General features: G+C 40.1%; 1 protein-coding gene across 12 annotated transcripts in view; it reads right to left on the reverse strand.

Annotated features, from left to right (window-relative positions):
- myo3a (myosin IIIA) overlaps window positions 1–20,488 on the reverse strand; it is a 60,229-nt gene continuing 39,741 nt past the window's right edge. For 6 of the 12 annotated variants that reach the window (XM_039789428.1, XM_039789425.1, XM_039789423.1 and 3 more), the window contains 17 exons: window positions 20,376–20,464; window positions 20,129–20,258; window positions 18,588–18,670; window positions 18,286–18,327; window positions 16,781–16,861; window positions 16,414–16,619; window positions 16,192–16,303; window positions 13,915–14,077; window positions 13,724–13,810; window positions 13,389–13,512; window positions 11,917–13,294; window positions 11,304–11,448; window positions 7,346–7,437; window positions 6,974–7,018; window positions 4,822–4,862; window positions 1,223–1,684; window positions 1–680 (listed from right to left, as the gene is read on the reverse strand). In XM_039789428.1, coding sequence (XP_039645362.1) covers window positions 563–680; window positions 1,223–1,684; window positions 4,822–4,862; window positions 6,974–7,018; window positions 7,346–7,437; window positions 11,304–11,448; window positions 11,917–13,294; window positions 13,389–13,512; window positions 13,724–13,810; window positions 13,915–14,077; window positions 16,192–16,303; window positions 16,414–16,619; window positions 16,781–16,861; window positions 18,286–18,327; window positions 18,588–18,670; window positions 20,129–20,258; window positions 20,376–20,464 — 3,398 coding nt within the window. In that variant the 3' untranslated portion in view covers window positions 1–562. The remainder of the gene's footprint in view (window positions 681–1,222; window positions 1,685–4,821; window positions 4,863–6,973; window positions 7,019–7,345; window positions 7,438–11,303; window positions 11,449–11,916; window positions 13,295–13,388; window positions 13,513–13,723; window positions 13,811–13,914; window positions 14,078–16,191; window positions 16,304–16,413; window positions 16,620–16,780; window positions 16,862–18,285; window positions 18,328–18,587; window positions 18,671–20,128; window positions 20,259–20,375; window positions 20,465–20,488) is intronic. The other 6 variants (XM_039789435.1, XM_039789433.1, XM_039789427.1 and 3 more) reach the window with 4 other exon arrangements.

Consider the following 20,488-nt stretch of genomic DNA (forward strand, 5'->3'; position numbering starts at 1 on the left):
TCACAAGGAATTTGATATATTTTACATTTAAATGAACAAAACAGAGATAACAGCAGAGGACAATTGTACATTTCTTACAATGTGACAACACCGAAGCAGCTCCCCCCCCCCGAAAGATACATCTTTCAAAATGGATTAAAATGCAAAGTAATGATGGCTTTTGTATTTACGTGATTTTTTACAATTCTATTTGATGTTTAAATGGATATGGACAACCTCAAACACAATATTTGACCAACCAGAAGGGAAACTGATACAGCAACATGAGCAAATGTAGCAATGTCTAATTTACAAGTTACACAAATAAAACCTTCATTTACAGTTTTAAAGGTATAGCATTTTATTATTTACATTTACCCTTATACTGTCTATGCTGCATTTAGATTCATTAGACTGGTGGTGATAATGGTGATAATAATTATAATCAATGCAGTCAGTGCTTTTCATTTGCCTCAAGGTTTTTCAAGAAGCTGTAATGAATTAAAATCCTCGTATATCACATAGCATGATATATGATAATACATTGACACAGATTATTTTCCAAATGGCTAAAAAGGTTCAGTCATTTGTAGTGTTTGATGAGCCTTCGTCTCTGGGAGGTCTTCCTCAGAATATGTCTGAAGTCATACGGATTGTCCTCAGTCCGACTCTCTGTGGAGGGCATTCTGGGAACTGAGCGCCTGTCAATGCAACACAGGAGAGAGCAGTGAACACAAAGATAGAGCGCAAAGTAGAAGAAAAAAGAAGGAAAAGCAACAATAGATGGTTTGAAAGATTTAAACCAAAAACAGAATGAGAAAGAAGATGATGTATGTTTAGGGTAAAGATTTCAGTTTGTTTATCATCTTCAGCGGCCATTTATCATGTGCGTGGGCTGTCTGAGGCAGTGGCCAGGTAGGACTGGAAAACAGATGAAATTTGTACGTGGATTTGTCTCTTTGACCAACTAGAATGCAAAATGCAGGTTTGGCATTTTTGGAAAAAACAAAGAAAGACTCATATGGGTGCAGGAACCTCACAAATACATACATAGTAGAGTAGTAGTTTTCGCATTTGAATTAGCAAAAAGTAAGGATAGTACTTGGTCCTTTTTTGGTACCAACTCAGTCAAGGTTTCAAGCGAGCTGAGCCAATACTAAAAGGTGGAGTTAAAACACTGCAGACTGATTGGTCGGAGAGATTTTTTTTTTTTTAATCAAGCACATAGGGGACAAGAACATACCTGTTGTCCCTCACAGGTTTGGGAGGCTCTGGTTCAGTGACGGCCCTCTCTCTGGGCGGTCTACTGGCAGCTGCTGGTGTCAGCTCTGTAGTCTGCTTCCTGTCCATGGACCCTCTCCTCTCTGTAGTCTGCTTCCTGTCCATGGACCCTCTCCTCTCTGTAGACTGCTTCCTGTCCATGGACCCTCTCCTCTCTGTAGACTGCTTCCTGTCCATGGACCCTCTCCTCTCTGTAGACTGCTTCCTGTCCATGGACCCTCTCCTCTCTGTAGACTGCTTCCTGTCCATGGACCCTCTCCTCTCTGTAGACTGCTTCCTGTCCATGGACCCTCTCCACTCTGTAGACTGTCTTCTCTCAGGCATGCTGCTGGGTGATGTGTCCTCTGTGGAGATGCAGGGTTCAGACCTGCTGGTGGACAGTTCCCGGTAGTAGTGGTCATCCACATCCAGCAGCTTCCCTGGACTGGAGCCCAAACAGAGGGGATACATGGATGTTAGGAGGACAGCCTTTGGTGTCAATCAGACATTCGGCCTCATTACATTTGGTGATTGTTTATATATAGTCTGGTGACCAATACTAAATACCAGTCTGAAGTGACGGTGGTATCTCTTAAAATATAGCTATATATAGCTCCTTCCTTCCTTTTGTTAACGTTTACCTGGGTTATATATCGTCAATACTAATAAATTCCAGACTAACAATAAAATGTAGGTACCAACTATATGTGGTTCAGAACTGCCCCAAAAGATTTTATTTGGCATTTATTTTAAAAAGTTGAGGATTGACAAACACAAAAAAATATGAGAAGAATAGAATTGGAGTTTTGGAGATAAAGAAGAGCCAAAAAAAACAACTGATGCATTTCAGCCTTTGCCAACTTCTCACAGGACAAAACACAGAGGCTTAATTCTGTATACTGTAGAATCCTATGGGCACAGGATAGCAACCAAGACTTGATCGCTCCCAGGTGAGTCCTCTACCAAAGAAACTAAAATATGCACCTCATGCACTCTGTCTTTGTTTATGCTTATTTCTGTTCTGCATGAAAGTGAAGGGGAAAAAAAAATCTATAAAACATAAAGGCAATAACTGGTCTTCCTAGCTGATTTAACTTGTGTTTTGGTAGTCATTTTGAAAATAATTCTTGCATTAAGAAGACAAAGGCAAAAATATACAGTCTGTGTCATGTATTCAAGTCAATGTTTTGGTGGGATTTGATTTTAAGACACTTCTTTTGCCTGGCAACTAACTGAGCATAGTGACAGATTATAGAGGAAATGAGAAAAGGAGGATAATTATCGGTAAATTGTCCAGGAGCACCACACAGCCACCTCCCCTTAGCTCCAGGGATGCTGTCATGAAGCAGAATCGACCACTGACCTGAAAATTTCCCCTTGATTGGAATTACCTTCCTGTTCTCTGGCTGAATTATGTTTTGTAAACAGCTTTTTACACACAGATCTGGATCAATACCAAAAACAATTTACCAAGTTATCTCCCAGTGAAGCTTGTAGGGTAAAGTTAGCAAATACTCGCACTGTGATGAACAAAAGGGGATGTTTTTATAGCTCAGTTAACAATAACAAGACCTTCTGTGATGGTATGGTACACTTGTTTGAAGTGGTAATATGTTTCTGGTTACATCCTTCCCTTATCAGAGGTCCCTTACTTAAATATCTTAACATCTACTGGATGGATTTGCACAACATTTTTCACATTCATATTTCTTAGAGTATGTACCCTAATGACTTTAGGGATCCCCTAATCTCAGAACCCATGGGCTAGCGGTCTGACGATAATTTAGCCTTTTAGGGAAAAGGCCAATATTTCCGGGTTTCCGGATATCCGGGCCAAGACTTCCTCTTCCCTACGTTGGTCATTGTTAGACGCGAGAATGGAGTTGGACTTGAGAGACTCACTATAAAAACATATCTGCATACGAATACAGTTATGAATAAATAAATAAAAAGCTTAATCGTCGCCAGGCGATAGCCGATGGGTTACGAAACTGCATTTCAGCCAATGCGTTCCGCCTCTTTTGCTCTCCACTCTGACTGTTTATCCACAAGCAACCAAAGCCAGCACAAATGTGATTGGTCAATATTACTCAAACTACAAATGGATACCAGAACGCTTCCGTTACCAAAATCTTTCCCCATTGCCTGCAGATTCTGCAGTCCTACTGTTTAGAGATTAGTGATCCCCTGACTTTACTTTTAGCGCCAACATGAGGTTGACATTAGTGGTTTTGAGTAAAATATCTCAACAACTATTGTATGCATTGCCATGAAATTTGGTTCAGATACTCATGTTCCCCTCCTGGATAAATTGTATTTTCAATGAAAAAAAACTTTTCTTCTGGAGCCACCATCAGGTCACATTTTTTAAAAATGTGTCTAATACTTTGGTTTATGATCAAATACTTCCAAAACAAATGACATCCACATCCAAATATCACAATATTAGCATTGCCATTGTGAGCATGTTAGCATGCAAATTTAGCATTAGTGGCTGAGCACAGCATCACAGAGCTGCTGTAGTCCCTTAGTCTTGTTTCTGGATTTCAGTTGATGGAATTGTTGTAGTTTTTCAATCTGTAGTTACACCTGGTTCAGCCACCAGGGAATCAGTTCAGCCCTGGTTACTGCTCATGCTAACTACTGTTTTTTTTCCTCTGTTTATGCTTATCAAACTACTGTTGGAAACATAAGCCATTGCTTTCCCAGGTGCAGAGGGACTTGCCTCAGGAATGGCATCTTATGAGCTGGCAATAGGTTGAATCACTATTACGACACATCTTTAGATAGGGTACAAAACAGACATGGAATACATCATTGCTTAAATATTGGCAATAAAATATAGATACCTGTGGTTAGCTATCACTGTTCCCAATTAACTTTTCCTCCCTATTTCTTCTTTTGTATTTTATTTACTCCCATTTACTTTCATCAGCTCTGTCTACACTTCAGTTTTCACTCCTCTTACCACCCACTCACTCCCATCTCCAATCCTCCTCTGCTGTCAGCTTTAGCCAAAGATGCTATCTTTCCTGCTGACCTTCTCATCCTTAATGATGCATGTAAACTGCTCCTGTCCATCGCTGGCTTTATTTATCTGCTAACAAATTATTACCCTTGATGTTTAGCGCTGTGTTTCACTGTGTGTCTGTGTCTCTTCAGACTGCTGTGATGAAGTACCCTGGCCCCTTCTTGTTCTGCCCTATCAGTCTATCTTCACCCCCTCAGTCTGGGCGGTACGCTCACCTTGTGGCCCATACGACGCATACATATGCATGAACGCACACATCCACACAAGCTCTCTAGTCTTTTTTTTAGCAATGTATATCAAACATCTTACATACCACCACACCAAATATTTATGATGCCTAACATTTAATATCAAGGTGAAGGATGAGGCTAATTAATTTCACAGAGGATGTGTAATTCTGCAGATCATTAAGTCTGGACCCAGACACCGTCCGTATGTTGGTGCACGGCTACAATCATTAATCCTGACACGGTGTGCCAAGCAAGGCAGGCAATACCCTTTAAAAAACATACTCTGTTCAAATGAAGTTGAAATAAGAAGATGGCACTTACTCCTCTTTCCTGGGCTTGCGTTTATCATCCTGGACAGACCGCTGGGTGGAGAGAAACAGGACAGATAACTACATGTCAATCAAACACTCCTAATCTCTGTGTTCAGGTAAAGCAAAAGAAAGTGGTTTTAAAACAGTGGTTCCCAACCTTTTGGCTTGTAACCTCTGAATACAAAGCAAAAGGTGGTTTGGCCCATTACAGCTTGCATTTGTTTACAAGTTGTGACCAGTTAGAAAGATTAATTGTAGCCATGCTAGCAGCAAACTGAAATATCTCAACAACTATTGAAAGGTTTGTCATGAAATTTTGCAAAGACATTCATGGTCCCCAGAGGGACCTATTGACTTTGGTGATCCCCAGATTTTTCCTTAAGCTCCCATTGAGGTTGACATTTGTGGTTCTGACTAGAATATCTCAAAAACTATTTGATAAATAGATGTGAAATTTAGTTTGAGACATCAATATCTCCCTCAGGATGAATATGACTAATTTGGTGCTTGCTGCTTTATTTGTCTAATACTTTGGTTTATGAATAAATACCTGCAAAACTAATGAAATTCCCATCAGGCTCAGCTGTACCTTGTGTTTAGTGCTGATTAACAAATATTAGCATGCTAACATGCTAAAGGAAGGTGGTCAACATGGTAAACATTTTACATCACCAACATATTAGCATTGTCACTGTGAACTAGGGCTGTGAATCGATTAAAAAATTTAATCAAATTAATTACATACTCTGTGATTAATTAATCGAAATTAATCGCATACATAATTAACGGTGCCTGAACCAATACTTTTTAAGAAAGTAAAAAAAGAAAAGAAAAAAGAAGGGTACTAAACAACAGTCGGTGACATTAAAGAAGGGCTTGTTTATTGCAAAGGCCATATGGTCAAAATGAAATGATTTGATAATAATCTATAACAATAACAATAACTTATTTCACTAGTAAATTGCTGTTGAACGACAAAAACAACCACCAGATGGGAAAAGGACATTTACAATAACTTCAAATGCACCACGAGGCTGTAGTTTACCAGTTTCATTGAACGCACCGTCTGTGTTGTTTTTCCGACGGCAGCTGCAGATAGTTAGCCTAGAAATCTAGACGCACCCTAGTGGCAGCTGGCTTGTCAGGCTAGCAGATTGTTACATACCGGTGTTGAATCCTCTACAGTAAAACAGTCTAACTTTACACCGTTTAGCGTTAGCTGTCAGCATTTTAACAGTGTTTAATCCAACCATTAGCTAGCGGTAGGCTAACGTTAGCTGTTGTCGAGTATAGTGTTAACTAGCGTCACGTGCAGCGGTGTTTGTGTTGCCTGTATCGTCCGTTTCAGAACAGACATATCAGTGGCACCAGATTTCGGTAGCCAGGGTTGGCAGGAAGAAGTAACAAGTAGCTAAATGTTCCAATCAATGATCCAGGCAGCACATTCTCGTCTCCCTCCTTCATTTTACAGTCGAATAGTAGCTAGAACGGCTCCGGGTCAAACGTCAATATGGAATGGATTAATCTGCGTTATTTTTTTTAACGCGTTATTTTTTCTCAGATTAATTAATCGAAATTAACGCGTTATTTTCACAGCCCTACTGTGAACATGTTAGCATGCTAGAGTTAGCATTTAGTTCAAAGCACTGCTGTGACTCAGTACAACGCCACAGAGATGCTAGCATGGCTGTAGATTCTCAGTCTTGTTTTTGGATTTTAGGTGACACAATTTGAGCTTTTTCTAGATCAAAAGTTTTTTTTTGGCGTGTCCTATTTATCGTGTCATCATGGCCTCCCTCTGTGTTTCATGAGACCCCTTGTAGGGTTGTGACCCCCTGTTTGGGAACCACTGTTTTAGAATATGTTTTGTTATAGTTATTAATTTTCAATTAATAAAAGCATTTCTAAAATATTTAATATTACCTTAAAGATTTTCAGTGAATTTCGCTCTAATACATGTGATCTAATGAGTAAGGGAGTAATCAAGTGGTCAATCATGTTTTGAAACTACAATGCATTTTTTGTTATTTCTAAAGTTTCTTACTCTTTATCAAATGTTGAATGTCTAGTCTTCATTAATAATAGATTCAATTATTGATTAGATGCATTATACAGTATATAACTAGGTTGACTAAACAGAACTGACAGCCTTGTAAACAAACCTGAAGTGTTGCAAAAAGAGCTATTTTGCGCTGAGCTATTGTTCGCTGAAATCATGAAACATTACAAATAATTACACAGGGCACTGAATAAAAAGCAACAACAGAAAAAAACTGCTGAAGAAAATTGTTATCCGTCAAAAGTACTAAAGAAACTCTGGAACATTTTGCTGACAACTTTGTAATAGGCTGATATTTTTTTGCCCTGGGAACATATCTAGTTAAGAGTACTACACAAAGAAATAAATTGCCAATCAATAGTGCATTGTGAAAGCTGATAGCTGGGGAAGTAGTTACAGTGTCACATAGCAGCTGACAGCAAATCTTTGAAGTAGTACGGTATCTGAAATCGTTCTCCATCTCTTTGTGACTCACATGAATCAAGTTGTAATAGGTGGAGTCCTCTAGTGTGTTGAGGGTCTTTGGCTGCTGGGTCCTGCGGGGGGTCCTCGGCTGCCTCTTGTCAGCTGAAAATAACAAAGACGTCAGATTGTTAAAAACATCAGATGGTGGTATTATGTTGATTGTACTGAGCATTCAAAACTAAACTAAATTACCCAGGGTATTGATTCTTATCAGAAGTGAGCAAATGAATGGAAACAAAGGAAAATTGACACCCCGACCCCTGACCCTGATTGGTGCATCTGAACAGGGAGCGGTGGATTTTTGCAAATCGCACTACAGGCTGTAGGTGGTGCCAGAGGAGCCAGGTTTTTTTTAAATTACCTGCTTCATGTAGTTCTACTCGAACATAGGGGCAGTTTCAGCAAATATGACAAAGTTTTTTTATAAGTCTTACACCTTTAACTGGAGCTGCACCAGAAAAGTCGGGTAACTTATCTACATTTATGTTTTCATTTATCCACAAGTATAAGAAAAATACAGAAAACAAAAATTGGTCTTTCCATACAAGATACATTTGGAGTTATTTATTTTATTTTAATAATTAGAGGGTTTTTTGTCTCTTTTTAAATGTAATTTTGGGCATTTTAAATCTTTAATATGTAAGTAAACAGTAGAGAAAAGACAGGAAAGAGAGATGGGGAACAACATGAAACAAAGGTCCCTGGCTGGACTCCATGGGTTACATGGACACCGCCTTAAACTCCCAAGGCCCTCTCCTAAAAAATTTACATGGTCAAAAAAAAAAACAGCACAGAATAAAACCGCCTCTTTCTTGGTTTTCCCCCACCACTCTGCTAAATTATGTTTAGTGCTTTGTTTAGTCAGTCCAACCTATGTCTATTCTACCTCAAAATAAGTGGTGATAATGTCTGCAGAATCCTGTGACCTTTACAACATGATGTGTTTTTTATTTATTTATTTTTTTAAATGGGATTTAGAGAAGGTTGGGGAAAAAGATACAAAAAAACAGTCAGATTAGCCATAACCATCTTTGGTAACTGCAGTCACTTTTGTGGCTGAACATCATGATCAAACAGCTCCAGAGCCGGTGGGATCATTACATACATGGTTGATTGGAGCGAGACTATTGAATGTGATCTGGCACCATGCTGACCTCCGACTCTGTTGTGCTTATTGAACTGCCTTCCAAACACACTGCAGTTTAACCCTAAAGCCTTTGGCTGCTTTCAATTTTCCAACAGATATTATGTGAAACAACCTGCGACACAAACAAATTGTCCTGTACTTTGAGAGGATCCAAGTTCGATTCTCTGCATTGTATTGAATATGAAGAGACCAGCTGGGCCGCTTTTCATGCATAACATCTTCCATACTGTAGCGGATGTGTTGTAATCTATCAAATCTGTCATGACTGAAACGGTTACAATATTCCTCTTTGGGAATGTAATTGCCATTATTAACATATTACAATGACCTTTGCTTGTTGCTTATTATTAATCACTGTTCATGCGAAAGAGGAAAACACACAACAATCTATCATGTGCAGAAGCTCTCAGGTAAAGGAGGTGGAAAGTTTTTAATGTAATTGAACAACTTCATCTAAAGGTCATTCTGTATTGCTCAAACAACTAAAAGCCAATTTCACACCCCTTCTTATTAATTCCTACCATAATTGTTGGAAACGCTTGCTCACAAAACGTGATTAACATTTGACGACCTTTCCCGTCAAGAATAATGTGACTGGCATCCCTCTGCTTTTATTGTATGCGTCACAAATGATTCTGATTTGGTTTATTGTGTCGATGAAATGTATGAGGACAGCTTCGGACTGTAGATGTAGAAACAACCCACTGGGGCTGGAAAACATAATTTAACAGTGAGTTGCAGTAGCCCCTTGGAAATAACACAGATAATTTATTCTGCTTTACCTCAGGCTCTGCTAAAGAAAAGCCTGTAAAGGGCAAACATGGTCAGATTAAAGGAACACTGTACTGTACAGGAAACTCTCTGTGGAGTAATGTGTGTAAATTTCACTTAAAGAAATAGTTGGACCTTTTGAAGCTAGAGCCAGCAGCCAGTTAGCTTAGCTTAGCTAAGGGTTTGCATAACCTCCCATTTGGATTACTGCAATGGAGTCCTGTCTGGGGTCCCCAGCAAAACCGTAGACAGGCTCCAGTATGTCCAAAACTCTGCTGCCAGGGTCCTCACCCACACCAAGTTTTGGACATACTGGAGCCTGTCCAGCACATCACCCCAACCCTCATCCACCTTCACTGGCTCCCAATTAAGTCCCGCATCACATACAAAATCCTCCTTCTCACCGACAAATCCCTCCATGCCCTGGCCCCACAGTACCTCTCCGGCCTCCTCCATCCATACACCCCACCCCGAAACCTGCGGTCCTCAGACGCTGGCCTGCTCTCCATTCCCCACACCAGACTCTGTACCTTCGGAGACAGAGCCTTTAGTGTTGCAGCCCCATCCCTCTGGAACACCCTCCCTGCAGATATCCAAAATGCTACATTCCTGGACATTTAAAAAAACACTCCTGAAACACCACCTGTTTACCACAGCCTACAACCTCCTTTAGCTTAGCCACAGTAATTCTGTAAAGTATCCTTGGGTTTCATGAAAGGTGCTATATAAATAAAAGTTATTATTATTTTTATTATTATTATTATTATAAACACTGGAAACAAGGGAAAACAGCTAGCTGCCTAAAACGGATATTGAACAATTCTAAATTCTTGGACAATGAATTGTGTTCCATGCCAACTATCTAGGCATAGCAACTGCAGTATCTTTAAAGCTTAGGGAAAGCTCATGCTTAGGACAACAACTATGGTTAAGGTATAGTTAAAGTTAGACAACTAAAACACTTGGTTAGCGTTAAAGTGAGACTATAGCTGTGTTCGAAACCGCTCCCTCATTCACTCACTCATCATTCCCTATGTAGGGTTTATTAAATAGTGAACTATATAGGGAACGACCAAACGAGATTTCTGAAAACACAGCTAGTTTAGGGACATTTGTATAGAAGTGTGTTTGTGTGATGTTCATTGTGTCTATATTTTTATTGTCTTCCTTTGTTTTTATAACATAATATAACTTTGTACAGCACTTTGTTCAGCCAAGGTTGGTTTTAAATGTGCTCTATAAATACATTGACTTGACTTATATTCTGCAATTAAACTCAAAAAGCCAACAAAGATCAAATGAATGATGCCAGCTAAGGATGGACAATTATTGGCATTATTACATAATTATTACATTATTCTCTCAAGAGACCTGAACCCACGAGGACTTTAGCTGCCAGCTCTGTTTTGCTTAACCGGTGAACTTTCAATTTGCTGTCCCCACCCCCACCCCAACTCACCACCCTGAAAGCAATTACACCTATCACCTGTGCAAATCAAATTTTATTTTGATGACACGTTGGGTAGAGAAGCGCTTCCTGTGTTTGCACTTGACTTTCCCAGGTTTCCTGATCTAATCGAGCGTCACAAGAGAGAAAAGAGAACGCCGTACTTCATTAACATCACCTTCTTCTGTCTGTTAGAAGAATCTCTGCGTCTTTTTTTACATTAAAGAAATGGTTGGAAAAAGCTGCCCACACACACCTTTAAATTTGAAATAATAAATACTGAACAAGCAGCAATTCTTGCCTCAAAATCGTCTATATTTACAATGAAGGCTTGAATATAATCCTTTTTCTTGGTGAATGGTTGATGGATAACCTCAGTGAAGCAAAAACAAAAAAGACTAATGAAGGATGGATAGACCAAAAGAATAAATACATGTCCTCTTTAGACAGGCAGCCTGTCTTCCCCAATTATCTGATGGTTAAGGATTTAAAAAAACAGAACCAAGACTGCACATTAACCTCAGGTCAATGCGTGCCGACATTATGAATTATATTTATTGCTTTATAATCTGTTTTTCACAGAGCCAATCTCAATTATCTTACTTGATTGGTGATTCTGAGGAGCGAAGCCATTGATTGCTTTTCCTCTCACAAACATGCCATTGTCCTCAGGATTTGATTGATGGGCCTGGATGATCTCATTCAACTTGTGCTGCAGGGCCAAGAAGTCCTGAGAAGTGTTTGTGATCTGTTGAAGAGATTTGAAAAAAGAATATATGAATGGGGGATGAGTTGGAGAGGTAATTGGGTACAAAATAAAAAGTCTTTAAAAAGGTGCTCTAAATGATGTGACACTTTTTTTGTCTACAACATTTTTTGTCACATACAGCAAACATCTCCTCACTAGGCTAGCTGCCTGTCCCCTGAACACACTGTAAAAAAACGGTCTCTGTAGACAGCTCAGGCTCCACAAACGGCAACAAAAACAAACTGCGCCAACCTGCACCACCAAACATAACAAAGACTGTTCCAGCCAATAGCTGACAAGAAGGATTTGGGGGTGGGGGGTTAGTGCCATGGATGTGTTAGTGCGCGGAAGGGAGGGGGAGGGGACGGGATTAGGAGGAGGGAGGGGCGAGCTTGTTTGACAATACTTTGAACGTCAACAAGAAGTAACGTCACCCAACATCGCTTAGAGCACCTTTAAAGTTGTTACCTCTTTGGAGAAGCGCTCTAGTTGCGCAGCTTCTGTCTGCGCTGTTTGCTTGTTGGCCTTCAGGTTCTTCCTGTCCTTGTACCCTCTGAAGTTGCTCTGGATCTTCACTGCAGCCTGCTCCTCCTCCAGTCTCTCTTTTTCAGCATCTGTCTCCTCTTTACGTTCTATCATCACATCGGTAACATCCAGGGCCTCGTCCCCATCTTTAGTTTCCTCTTCTGCATCATTTGCAGCTTCTTCCTTTGTTTTCTTTTGCGTTTCCCTCTCTGCTTTCAGTTTCTTCCGGTCCCGGTGGCCTCTGAAGTTGCTCTGAAGGACAGTAGCAGCTCTTTCCTCGTCCAGTCCCTCCGCAGAAGCATCCGGCTGGGATTCTGGCCCTGATTCTTCTGTCTGCGTTACCTGTTCTTCTTCTTCTTCTTCTTTTGGAGGTTCGGGTGTAATTTCTTTTTCCTTCTTTTTCTTCTTCGGGATCTTTCCTTCCTCTTCGAGTCGTTTGCGCTCCTTGTGGCCACGAAAGTTGCTCTGAAGCACCACAGCTGCTTTGGCCTGGTCTTGGCCCTCTGACTGGACGTCACTTGAAGAAGCATCTGCTGCATCTTGAGCTTTCGGTGATTCTTCTTTTTTTTCTGTCGCCACGTTGCCGACTTCTTCTGCTGGCGTTTGACCTGCGGGCACCTCTTCCTCACCCGTAGGGCTGCTTACTGTGGGCACTGCCTCTTCACCAGAAGGACCTTTCGCTTTCTGTTTCTTAGCTGGGATCTTGCCTTCGTCCTGCAACCTCTTCCTCTCTTTGTGACCTCTGAAATTACTCTGGATGACAGTGGCAGCCTTTGTTTCTTCTTCTATGTTAACAGCCTCTTCCCCTGCAGCCTTCTCTTGACCGTTCTCCTCCTTCTTGTCCTCCTCCCGCCCTTCTTTTCCAGCTTCTGCTGCCAGTACATCCTCAATCATGGCTTCATCTGCCACTTCTGTGTGTTCCTCATCTTCTGGCACCTGTGTGTGATCACTGTCATCATTCTCCTCTGCTTCATACGTGCTTTCTTCGTCGTCGTCATTCTCCGTTTTATCAGCCGTCTTTACCCTTTCCTCTTCGTTGCCGGTCGGCTCTTGTCCACCTTCTTGTTCCACCACTGCATTCGGTGGAAACTCTAATTCGGCTCCGGACATCGTTTTTTTTCTCTCCTTAAACTTTTTTCTCTCTTTGTAGCCCCTGAAGTTGCTCTGGAGAACAATGGCAGCCTTAGTTTCATCTTCCTCGTTATTCGCTTCGACTGCGGGAGCGGAGGAACTTTCTTCATTGGTGATCTCCTCTGGTTCAGGAGTCTCTTCCTCTTTTTCTTTAAGGGCCTTCTGTGCTTGCTCTTTTTCTTTGGCTTCCCTACAAACAAACATGGATAGATCTTTGTCAAAAACAAATTGACCATGTTTTTTCCCCTCAGTGCTATGTTGTGTAAATTTCCTCTCTCTCATACCGTTTTCTTTTGAAGCTTTTCCTTTCCTTGTGCCCTCTGTAGCGAGCCTGAATCTTGGTTGCAGCCTTGTTCTTCTCCTCTACCAACTCCTTGTATTTCTTTCTTGCCAGATGGCCCTTGCAAACTGAAGAAGGCGACAAGAGGAACGTAAACCAACGTAACACACACACACACACACACACACACACACACACACACACACACACACACACACACACACACACACACACACACACACACACACACACACACACACACACACACACACACACACACACACACACACCAAGCTTAGATTGTATTGGATAACTGATTCCATCTCAGATTGTTCTTACCAGCCTGAAACTGGCCGATCAAGGCCTCAATCTTTGCTTTGCTTTTGTCATCGGCCACTCTCTTCCGAACTTTATGACCTCTGTAAGCTGGAGAGTGTGGATCAAAAAATCAAAGCATTGAAAACGTCAGAATGACTGCTTGCTAGCTTGTTCCATGTTCTAGTAGATAACAGAGTATACACTTTATTAACCTGATTGCAGCACCAGAGCACTCTGTTCTCTCTCTTTTAATACCAGCCGGTATCGTTTGGCTCCCAGCCAGCCTCGCACGTAAGCCTGGAGCAGAATGATCCGCTGTGTGGCCTGCTGCACCATCAGGTTCAGATGTTCAACGTGGTAGTATTTGAGGAACACCTGAGAGTAGGGACACATAAAAGACTTTACCATATCAAATCTATTTAACTCATAAAAATGCATTGGGACAGCAAATTTGCATTTTTTTTTTCTGAGCAACTGCGGCTTAATCAGAATCAGAATACTTTATTGATCCCCTCAGGGAAATTATTTAGTTGCAGTTGCTCACACGTCAATTTAAAAGGTAAAATAAGAGTAAAAAAAGAGCAAGTCAATAAGTGTATAAAGTAACATAGCTACAGTAAGAAATAAATAAAAACAGTTAAGTAGAAGTAAAGTGGGATTAGGTTACAAATAAGATTTGGTTAAAAAGGTTGTTTCAAATGGATTGTACACATTCTATTGTAGTGCAATGACAACATAAAGTACAGTGTCAAAATAAATACAGTACTCACATTAATAACTACAGTGTGAATAATAAGTAGCGGCAGTGAATAAATAACACATTTTGCACATGTAGCTGATAAATTATTGCACCAAGTAAGTACATAATTGTCCAAGAAAATTGAGATGTGATGTGGACATACGTGCTGTGCCTCCCAGGTAGAAGCTACAAGTTTGTATCTTAATTTTAAGAAATCATTGTGAATCAAGATGTTGTGCAAGAAAGAAAGCGCTTAAAAAGAGCTAGTAGCCTTGGTCCACTGAGGTGTTTGCAACAGAGTGCAGTGTAGCGCATAATATCCTTTCTCATGCAAACTATTTAACATGTTCTACAAGAAATTGGTTGTGGAGTGTTAATGAATTAGGTGCAGTCTTAATTTGGATGTCCTTGCCTCCATGGCTATTATATGTGGTCATTATAATCAGACTGTGTGAACAAAACAAGCTCACGTGGGCTTTATTTTGTTGTCAGTGCTATTGGGAAGCCATTGGAAACACAGTAAATGAATGGCATGGGCTTCGGTCTCTTCATTTTTAGTGAAAGACTTTCCTGCACTATACTTTGGTAAAACTTGGCCTCAAAGTCTTGCTCAGTGACGCTTCAATTGAGATTTTTGGGGCTTGAACCAGGTCTTGTATTATGCTCCCATTCACTATCGCAGGACTGTTATTCAGCATACAATACCAGAGGAGATTTTTTTGGTACTGTTAATAGACTATGTTACTCCCCCGTAGACCGTACTACAGACTGTGAAAATGTGAAAAATTATTTGCGTGCACCGGAGTGAATGACTCACTTATTAGCAAAGCTCATTGTCCAAAACATTCAGGAAGCAGCGTCTCATTTTTAGCCGGTGCTAGTCGTTGCTTTCCCCGGTTAAAATGTAAAAAACAGCAGATCACTAACTAATGTTTATTCCATGACTAACTTGATACCAGGCTAAACTAAATAGCTTTCTGTTGGCGGGTTTTTTATGCTCTCTGCAAACAATACACTCAGTTCTAGGGCTGGGGCGATATGCTTTTGTCCGGATTCAATTCTTTCACGATACTTGGGTGCCGATTCGATTTGTATTGCGATTTGTCATGTATTGCGATTCTAGAAATATTGCGATTCGATAGTATTTAGTATTGTGATTTACTTTTCCTTCTTTAACAAAAAGAAAAGTTGAATAAAACACTTCTAGAGACAATATATCATGAGATATTTCTAAAAACGGATTGTTTTCTAAGAAGAATGCACATCACATGTCAGTCAGACAGTCTGACATTTATTTCATTTTTACAGAAGTTCATAACATGTTCAACATTACATTTATGTTAATGGCTACATTTAGCCTAGATGCCCTTGCTTATAAAGAAAATAAACAAGATGCCCCACAGCACAAATTAAATACATTTCACAGAAGTGCAAAGATAATAAAAACTTAAGAATAATAATTAGAAAATAATTGAGACTGCCCTTAAATTCACCAAGTCTAATAGACGTGTACATTAAACCAATATATTTAAAAATAAAATATTTTTATAAAACTATAAAAACAAAACCAGATAAAGTGCTATAAGGAAACTTAATCGAGCCAGATAGGCTCTAACTGTTTGTAAATTTAATAAAAAATAAAATCAATTCCAGGGAAAAGAAAGGATTTAAAAAGAAAATTGGCAGAAAAAAAAAATTCACGGTACATACGTAAATCGTTTTTTTTCCCCATCCCTACTCAGTTATTTACCTTAGTCTTCCCCATTGCCCAGTTCTCCAGCTTGGCCTTCTCCAGTACTGCACCACATGTTTCTTGAGTCACAGCCGGCTCCTCGTGAGCATGGAAAGCCAAGATGTAATACCTGTAACAGTCAGTGCAATTAGCTGGACACTACTACATCATACACTGAATTATATTTGAGACAAAATTCCTGAAATACTCTACTACTGCTGTGGAGTGAAGCCTGCTGACCTCTTCATGAAGTTAGCAAACAGGATGCGGTGAGAGTAGCCCTGCCGTCTGATCTTGGCGGTCTCCAGAACTCCAGTGTATCGCAGCTGAACCAGGACCTTCTCCCGGTCAAACTTACTGGCCTGGCGATCGTTGTTTGGTTTGATACAGCGAACAAAGTGAGGCTGCCCTGCCACCATCTTGGACAGCAGGTCCATCAGAGAGTACTAGAAAGAGTACAAGGAGAATGAAACCTATTTGGCAGCTTGATTAAGGGTTTATGTAACAATAGTGGTAAAAACAAACGGAGAAATTGGTCTACAACACAAAAAAACCAAAAAACGGACATTTGAACCATTTCAAACAGTAAATGAGATAGAAAGCTCACTCTGAAGTAAGAGGCCACTGTCTGTGTTCTCATGTTGGTGGTTTCTCTCGGGTGGTAAGGCGTGTCTGCAGGTTCACCTGGCTGTACAAACAAACATAAGGCTGGTCAAAAATCACAATAATTCATGGCATACTCTATGTGTCTCCACAGACTAAGGGCTTTACATACAACTTCATGAGAGCAAGGGAACATTTTAGTACGGAAGCCGAGTGGGTAGTTGAGCAGAAGAGGATGAAATGAGGACACTGACCTAAAGTGAATGTAAAGTATTAGCAACTGTGTCAACTGAAGCACACATGTAGTTGATTCACATCTTTAAAATTTTAATGTAGGTCATATTAAAACTTTTTATGTATACTACGTTTTTATCCAAGCTTCTTTAATTTTACTTTGAAAAGTCACCGATCACCGTTTGCATTTGTACTGTGTCATCAAGGGGCACAGGAAGCAAGCATTTGTTTTCAGGAGGGAGCTTTAATTTCCGAGATGGCTGCAAAAGAGACGCAACAAAGTTTAAAAAACAAGTGCCAGATAAAGTGAACTGTCTGCATAAATACAAGTTGCCTTCAGCGATTACTTCAAAAAGTGTTATTCTTAGTTCAAAATCAGACAAATCAAAACCAAACAAAAACGATATGCTTTTAAACTGCTCCAATTAACTGCAAAAACGTACGGTAGTTCCCTCGTAAAGACAACAAAGAATGCTACATCAATATGAATATAACAATTACACATACAAATGTATTAACCTGTTCGTATTTTGGAACATTTTAACCGGCTCTACGTCTAATTCTCAGCACTATTACCCTGTTGAAAACCTGTTTATAGCAAGCCATCAGCCTTATACTGTTTTGAATGCTCATTGTGCCTCTTAAGAGCGAAGCCTTTGATGAGCTTTTTGTCTAACATATGCAGATGAATGGAAATAGATTCAAGAACTCATCAAACAGTTCATTTAAATGTAGCTACTGTCAATTGCTTTTTGGTGAGCAAATTGCCTTAAGCCTCCCAATTGGCAGGCACTGCACTAAAGCAAGTTTTTATTTGTCCATTGGCAACTGACTCGGGCTGATTATTGAACACTTTGAATGCAAGATTTTTACTTCCTTGAGCATTTTTTTTAAGACTTTGATTTACTATGCATTTAATTTTACTCCATTTAGTTATCAGCATGAGGCATGGTGCTATAAACAGACAATCTGCAGCAATGGATATGAAAGACGACCCAACGGGTTTTACCACAGCATATGCATTTAGCATTCTACAGGTTGCACACATGCATGAGCACAATGAGAAGCATGCAGACTGTATGTGTATAGTGAAAATAGCTTTCTTTGCACAAGCTGTAAAAAAAAAAAAATTATGTAACATCAGCACAGGAGGAGTCTAACTGAAATACAAACCACTGAATTATGGATCTATTTGTAGACTTTAGGATATCTAGAGTTATTAATGGTGTCTGCATTACTAAAATAAAACACACTATATGGACATATGTTGATTACCTCACTGAAAGAAAAAGAACTGTATAAGGTTAGCACTCCCATCTTTTATGGCAGAAATGCAGAGACAGACGGGGGGGGGAAAGGAGATAGAAACAGTTAAAATAGAAGCAGCTATAATAACAGTTGCAGGTAAAAAAAACAAACATGGTAGAGACAAGAGAGGCTGAATTGTAATTCAAGAGCGTTTTTTGGCTCGGGTAGTGAGAGTAAGAAGGGAAAACAATAGATTGAGCAACTTTTCAGGGGAAGTTCTTGATGTAGAAGATAAAAAACAGTGATAGTGCAGACGGTGCTGTAAGCACCTTGGCGAAGGTGATGGTGCGTGTCGGCGTCCGCGGGCTGCGCATTGTGTTTTTGCCTTTACCCTTGGTGTGGGCAAGGTTGCCTGGGAAATAAACACAGAGAGGATGAGAGTCGGTTAATACAAACTGCCCTTACTCAGCAGGGGAGAGTTAGTCGTATATGTAGGAATCCTCCACAGTAACAGGGGCATATTTACCGGTTGGGATAAATTAATGAGTTTATTTTTTAGCAGAAAACCGTCCTGTCATACTGAACACCGTAAAAAATAAAACTGTTGATTATTTTAAACTTAAAAAAACTAAATGGAGCAGACAGTCCAGTAGTCTTTCCTTTTATGTGAGTTACTGTTTTGTTGTAATTAGTATTATATTGCGTTTTTATACAACATTGTTAAATTCTAGTCAACAGCTCAACTGACATCTGTACATGTATCCCTTATTAATGACAAACATAAATACATTAAACCAAAACATATCACAATGGAAATTAATAAAAAAATGAAATAAAATAAATAAATAAAAAACACTCATGGATCATATTTATCGTCTCACAATAATAAGCACCACAATCTCATCTTGATCTAGATCTGTCCTATGCAAGTTACTGTTAAATTGGAAATTAAACGCTCGACACGACAGCTTTAAGAATACTCAGAGAGTGATTATGTGAGTATTGGCTTTGTGATTTAATTTTGGACGGAGCTGGCAGCCTACTCTGCTAACAAAGGATACTCTCTCTGCCAAAGCCAGCTTATTACAACACAAGTCTGGCAAACAAGAGAGAAAAGCCTTGCTAAAATAGGTAACAATAGCCTGTTGTTTTACTTTAAGTATGTATTTAGTGCTGCTTTTAAAGGGTTTAATTAAAAAGGTTGTAGTAAAACAAACCTCCCTCTTATTTTGAGAAGGAAATGTCTAGCCTGGTCCTACCAGACTCTCGTACATTTCATTTTGTACAGAGGGTCACTCTCCATTGACAAGTGTTAAGTTCCTTGAAGGCGGGTACTCTGCTGAAGTTTAAAACTATTGGATCTGCCCAGAGCCTCTCTGGATCTGCCAGAACCGATCGCTAACGTTTGGTTGTGAGTCTTGTGACGTATATCATGCGCATGTGCAACAAGAGGGGAGACCGACAACAACTGTCGGCTTATATTTAGCATTAGCAATCGTTAGCCTTAGTCAACTCCTTCACCACTAACGGAGCGAACTGGAAAATCAAACTTGAACCCCGTGTGGAGGAGGGCCACAACATCATGGCCACCAACACAACTCAGCATATTGTTCTTGCTCCGGCTTTAACTTTTGGATATTCGGCAGCGTTGCCACAACGGACCGTATGGCTTCGCTCGCATCTTTCTAGTGCACATCTTCGACGTCATTGTCATTGTCATTGTCTCTTCGCTGATTGAACCGCCAAATATTTGGCTGGAGAAAACCCAAGAATATACCACAAACCCAGACGGAGTACTGAAGGAAAAGGAAAATTGAGTGGAAGTACGTACGAGGGCGGAGCCAGGCTAGGAAATGTCTTTCCTCTTTACCTGTTTTGGTTAAGGGATGGGTGACAAGCTTGCGAACAAGCTCGTTTTCTGACGACCTCAGCAGCAGGACGATGTCGGCCGGTAGCAGGTCCCTGTTCTTGGCCAAGAAGCCGGCAGCATTGTAAATCACCTTAGAGTTCCATAGAGAGGGAGAATACTTAAGTGGAGGCCAACGCACATTAGGTAGCCTCAGTTTCAAATAAAACGTCTGCACACGCACACATTATTAGAATCAAATATCAATTACCTTTCCAGCGTAGTGGTGAATACCAAAGCCAAGGTCTACTCTCTTTGGTCTCCAGAAGCTTTTGGTCTTCAGGTTATCTTCGAATTTCTCTAAAATGTCCAATGATACATTGG

This window comes from Perca fluviatilis, chromosome 22 (assembly GCF_010015445.1).
Source record: "Perca fluviatilis chromosome 22, GENO_Pfluv_1.0, whole genome shotgun sequence".
NCBI lineage: Eukaryota > Metazoa > Chordata > Actinopteri > Perciformes > Percidae > Perca > Perca fluviatilis.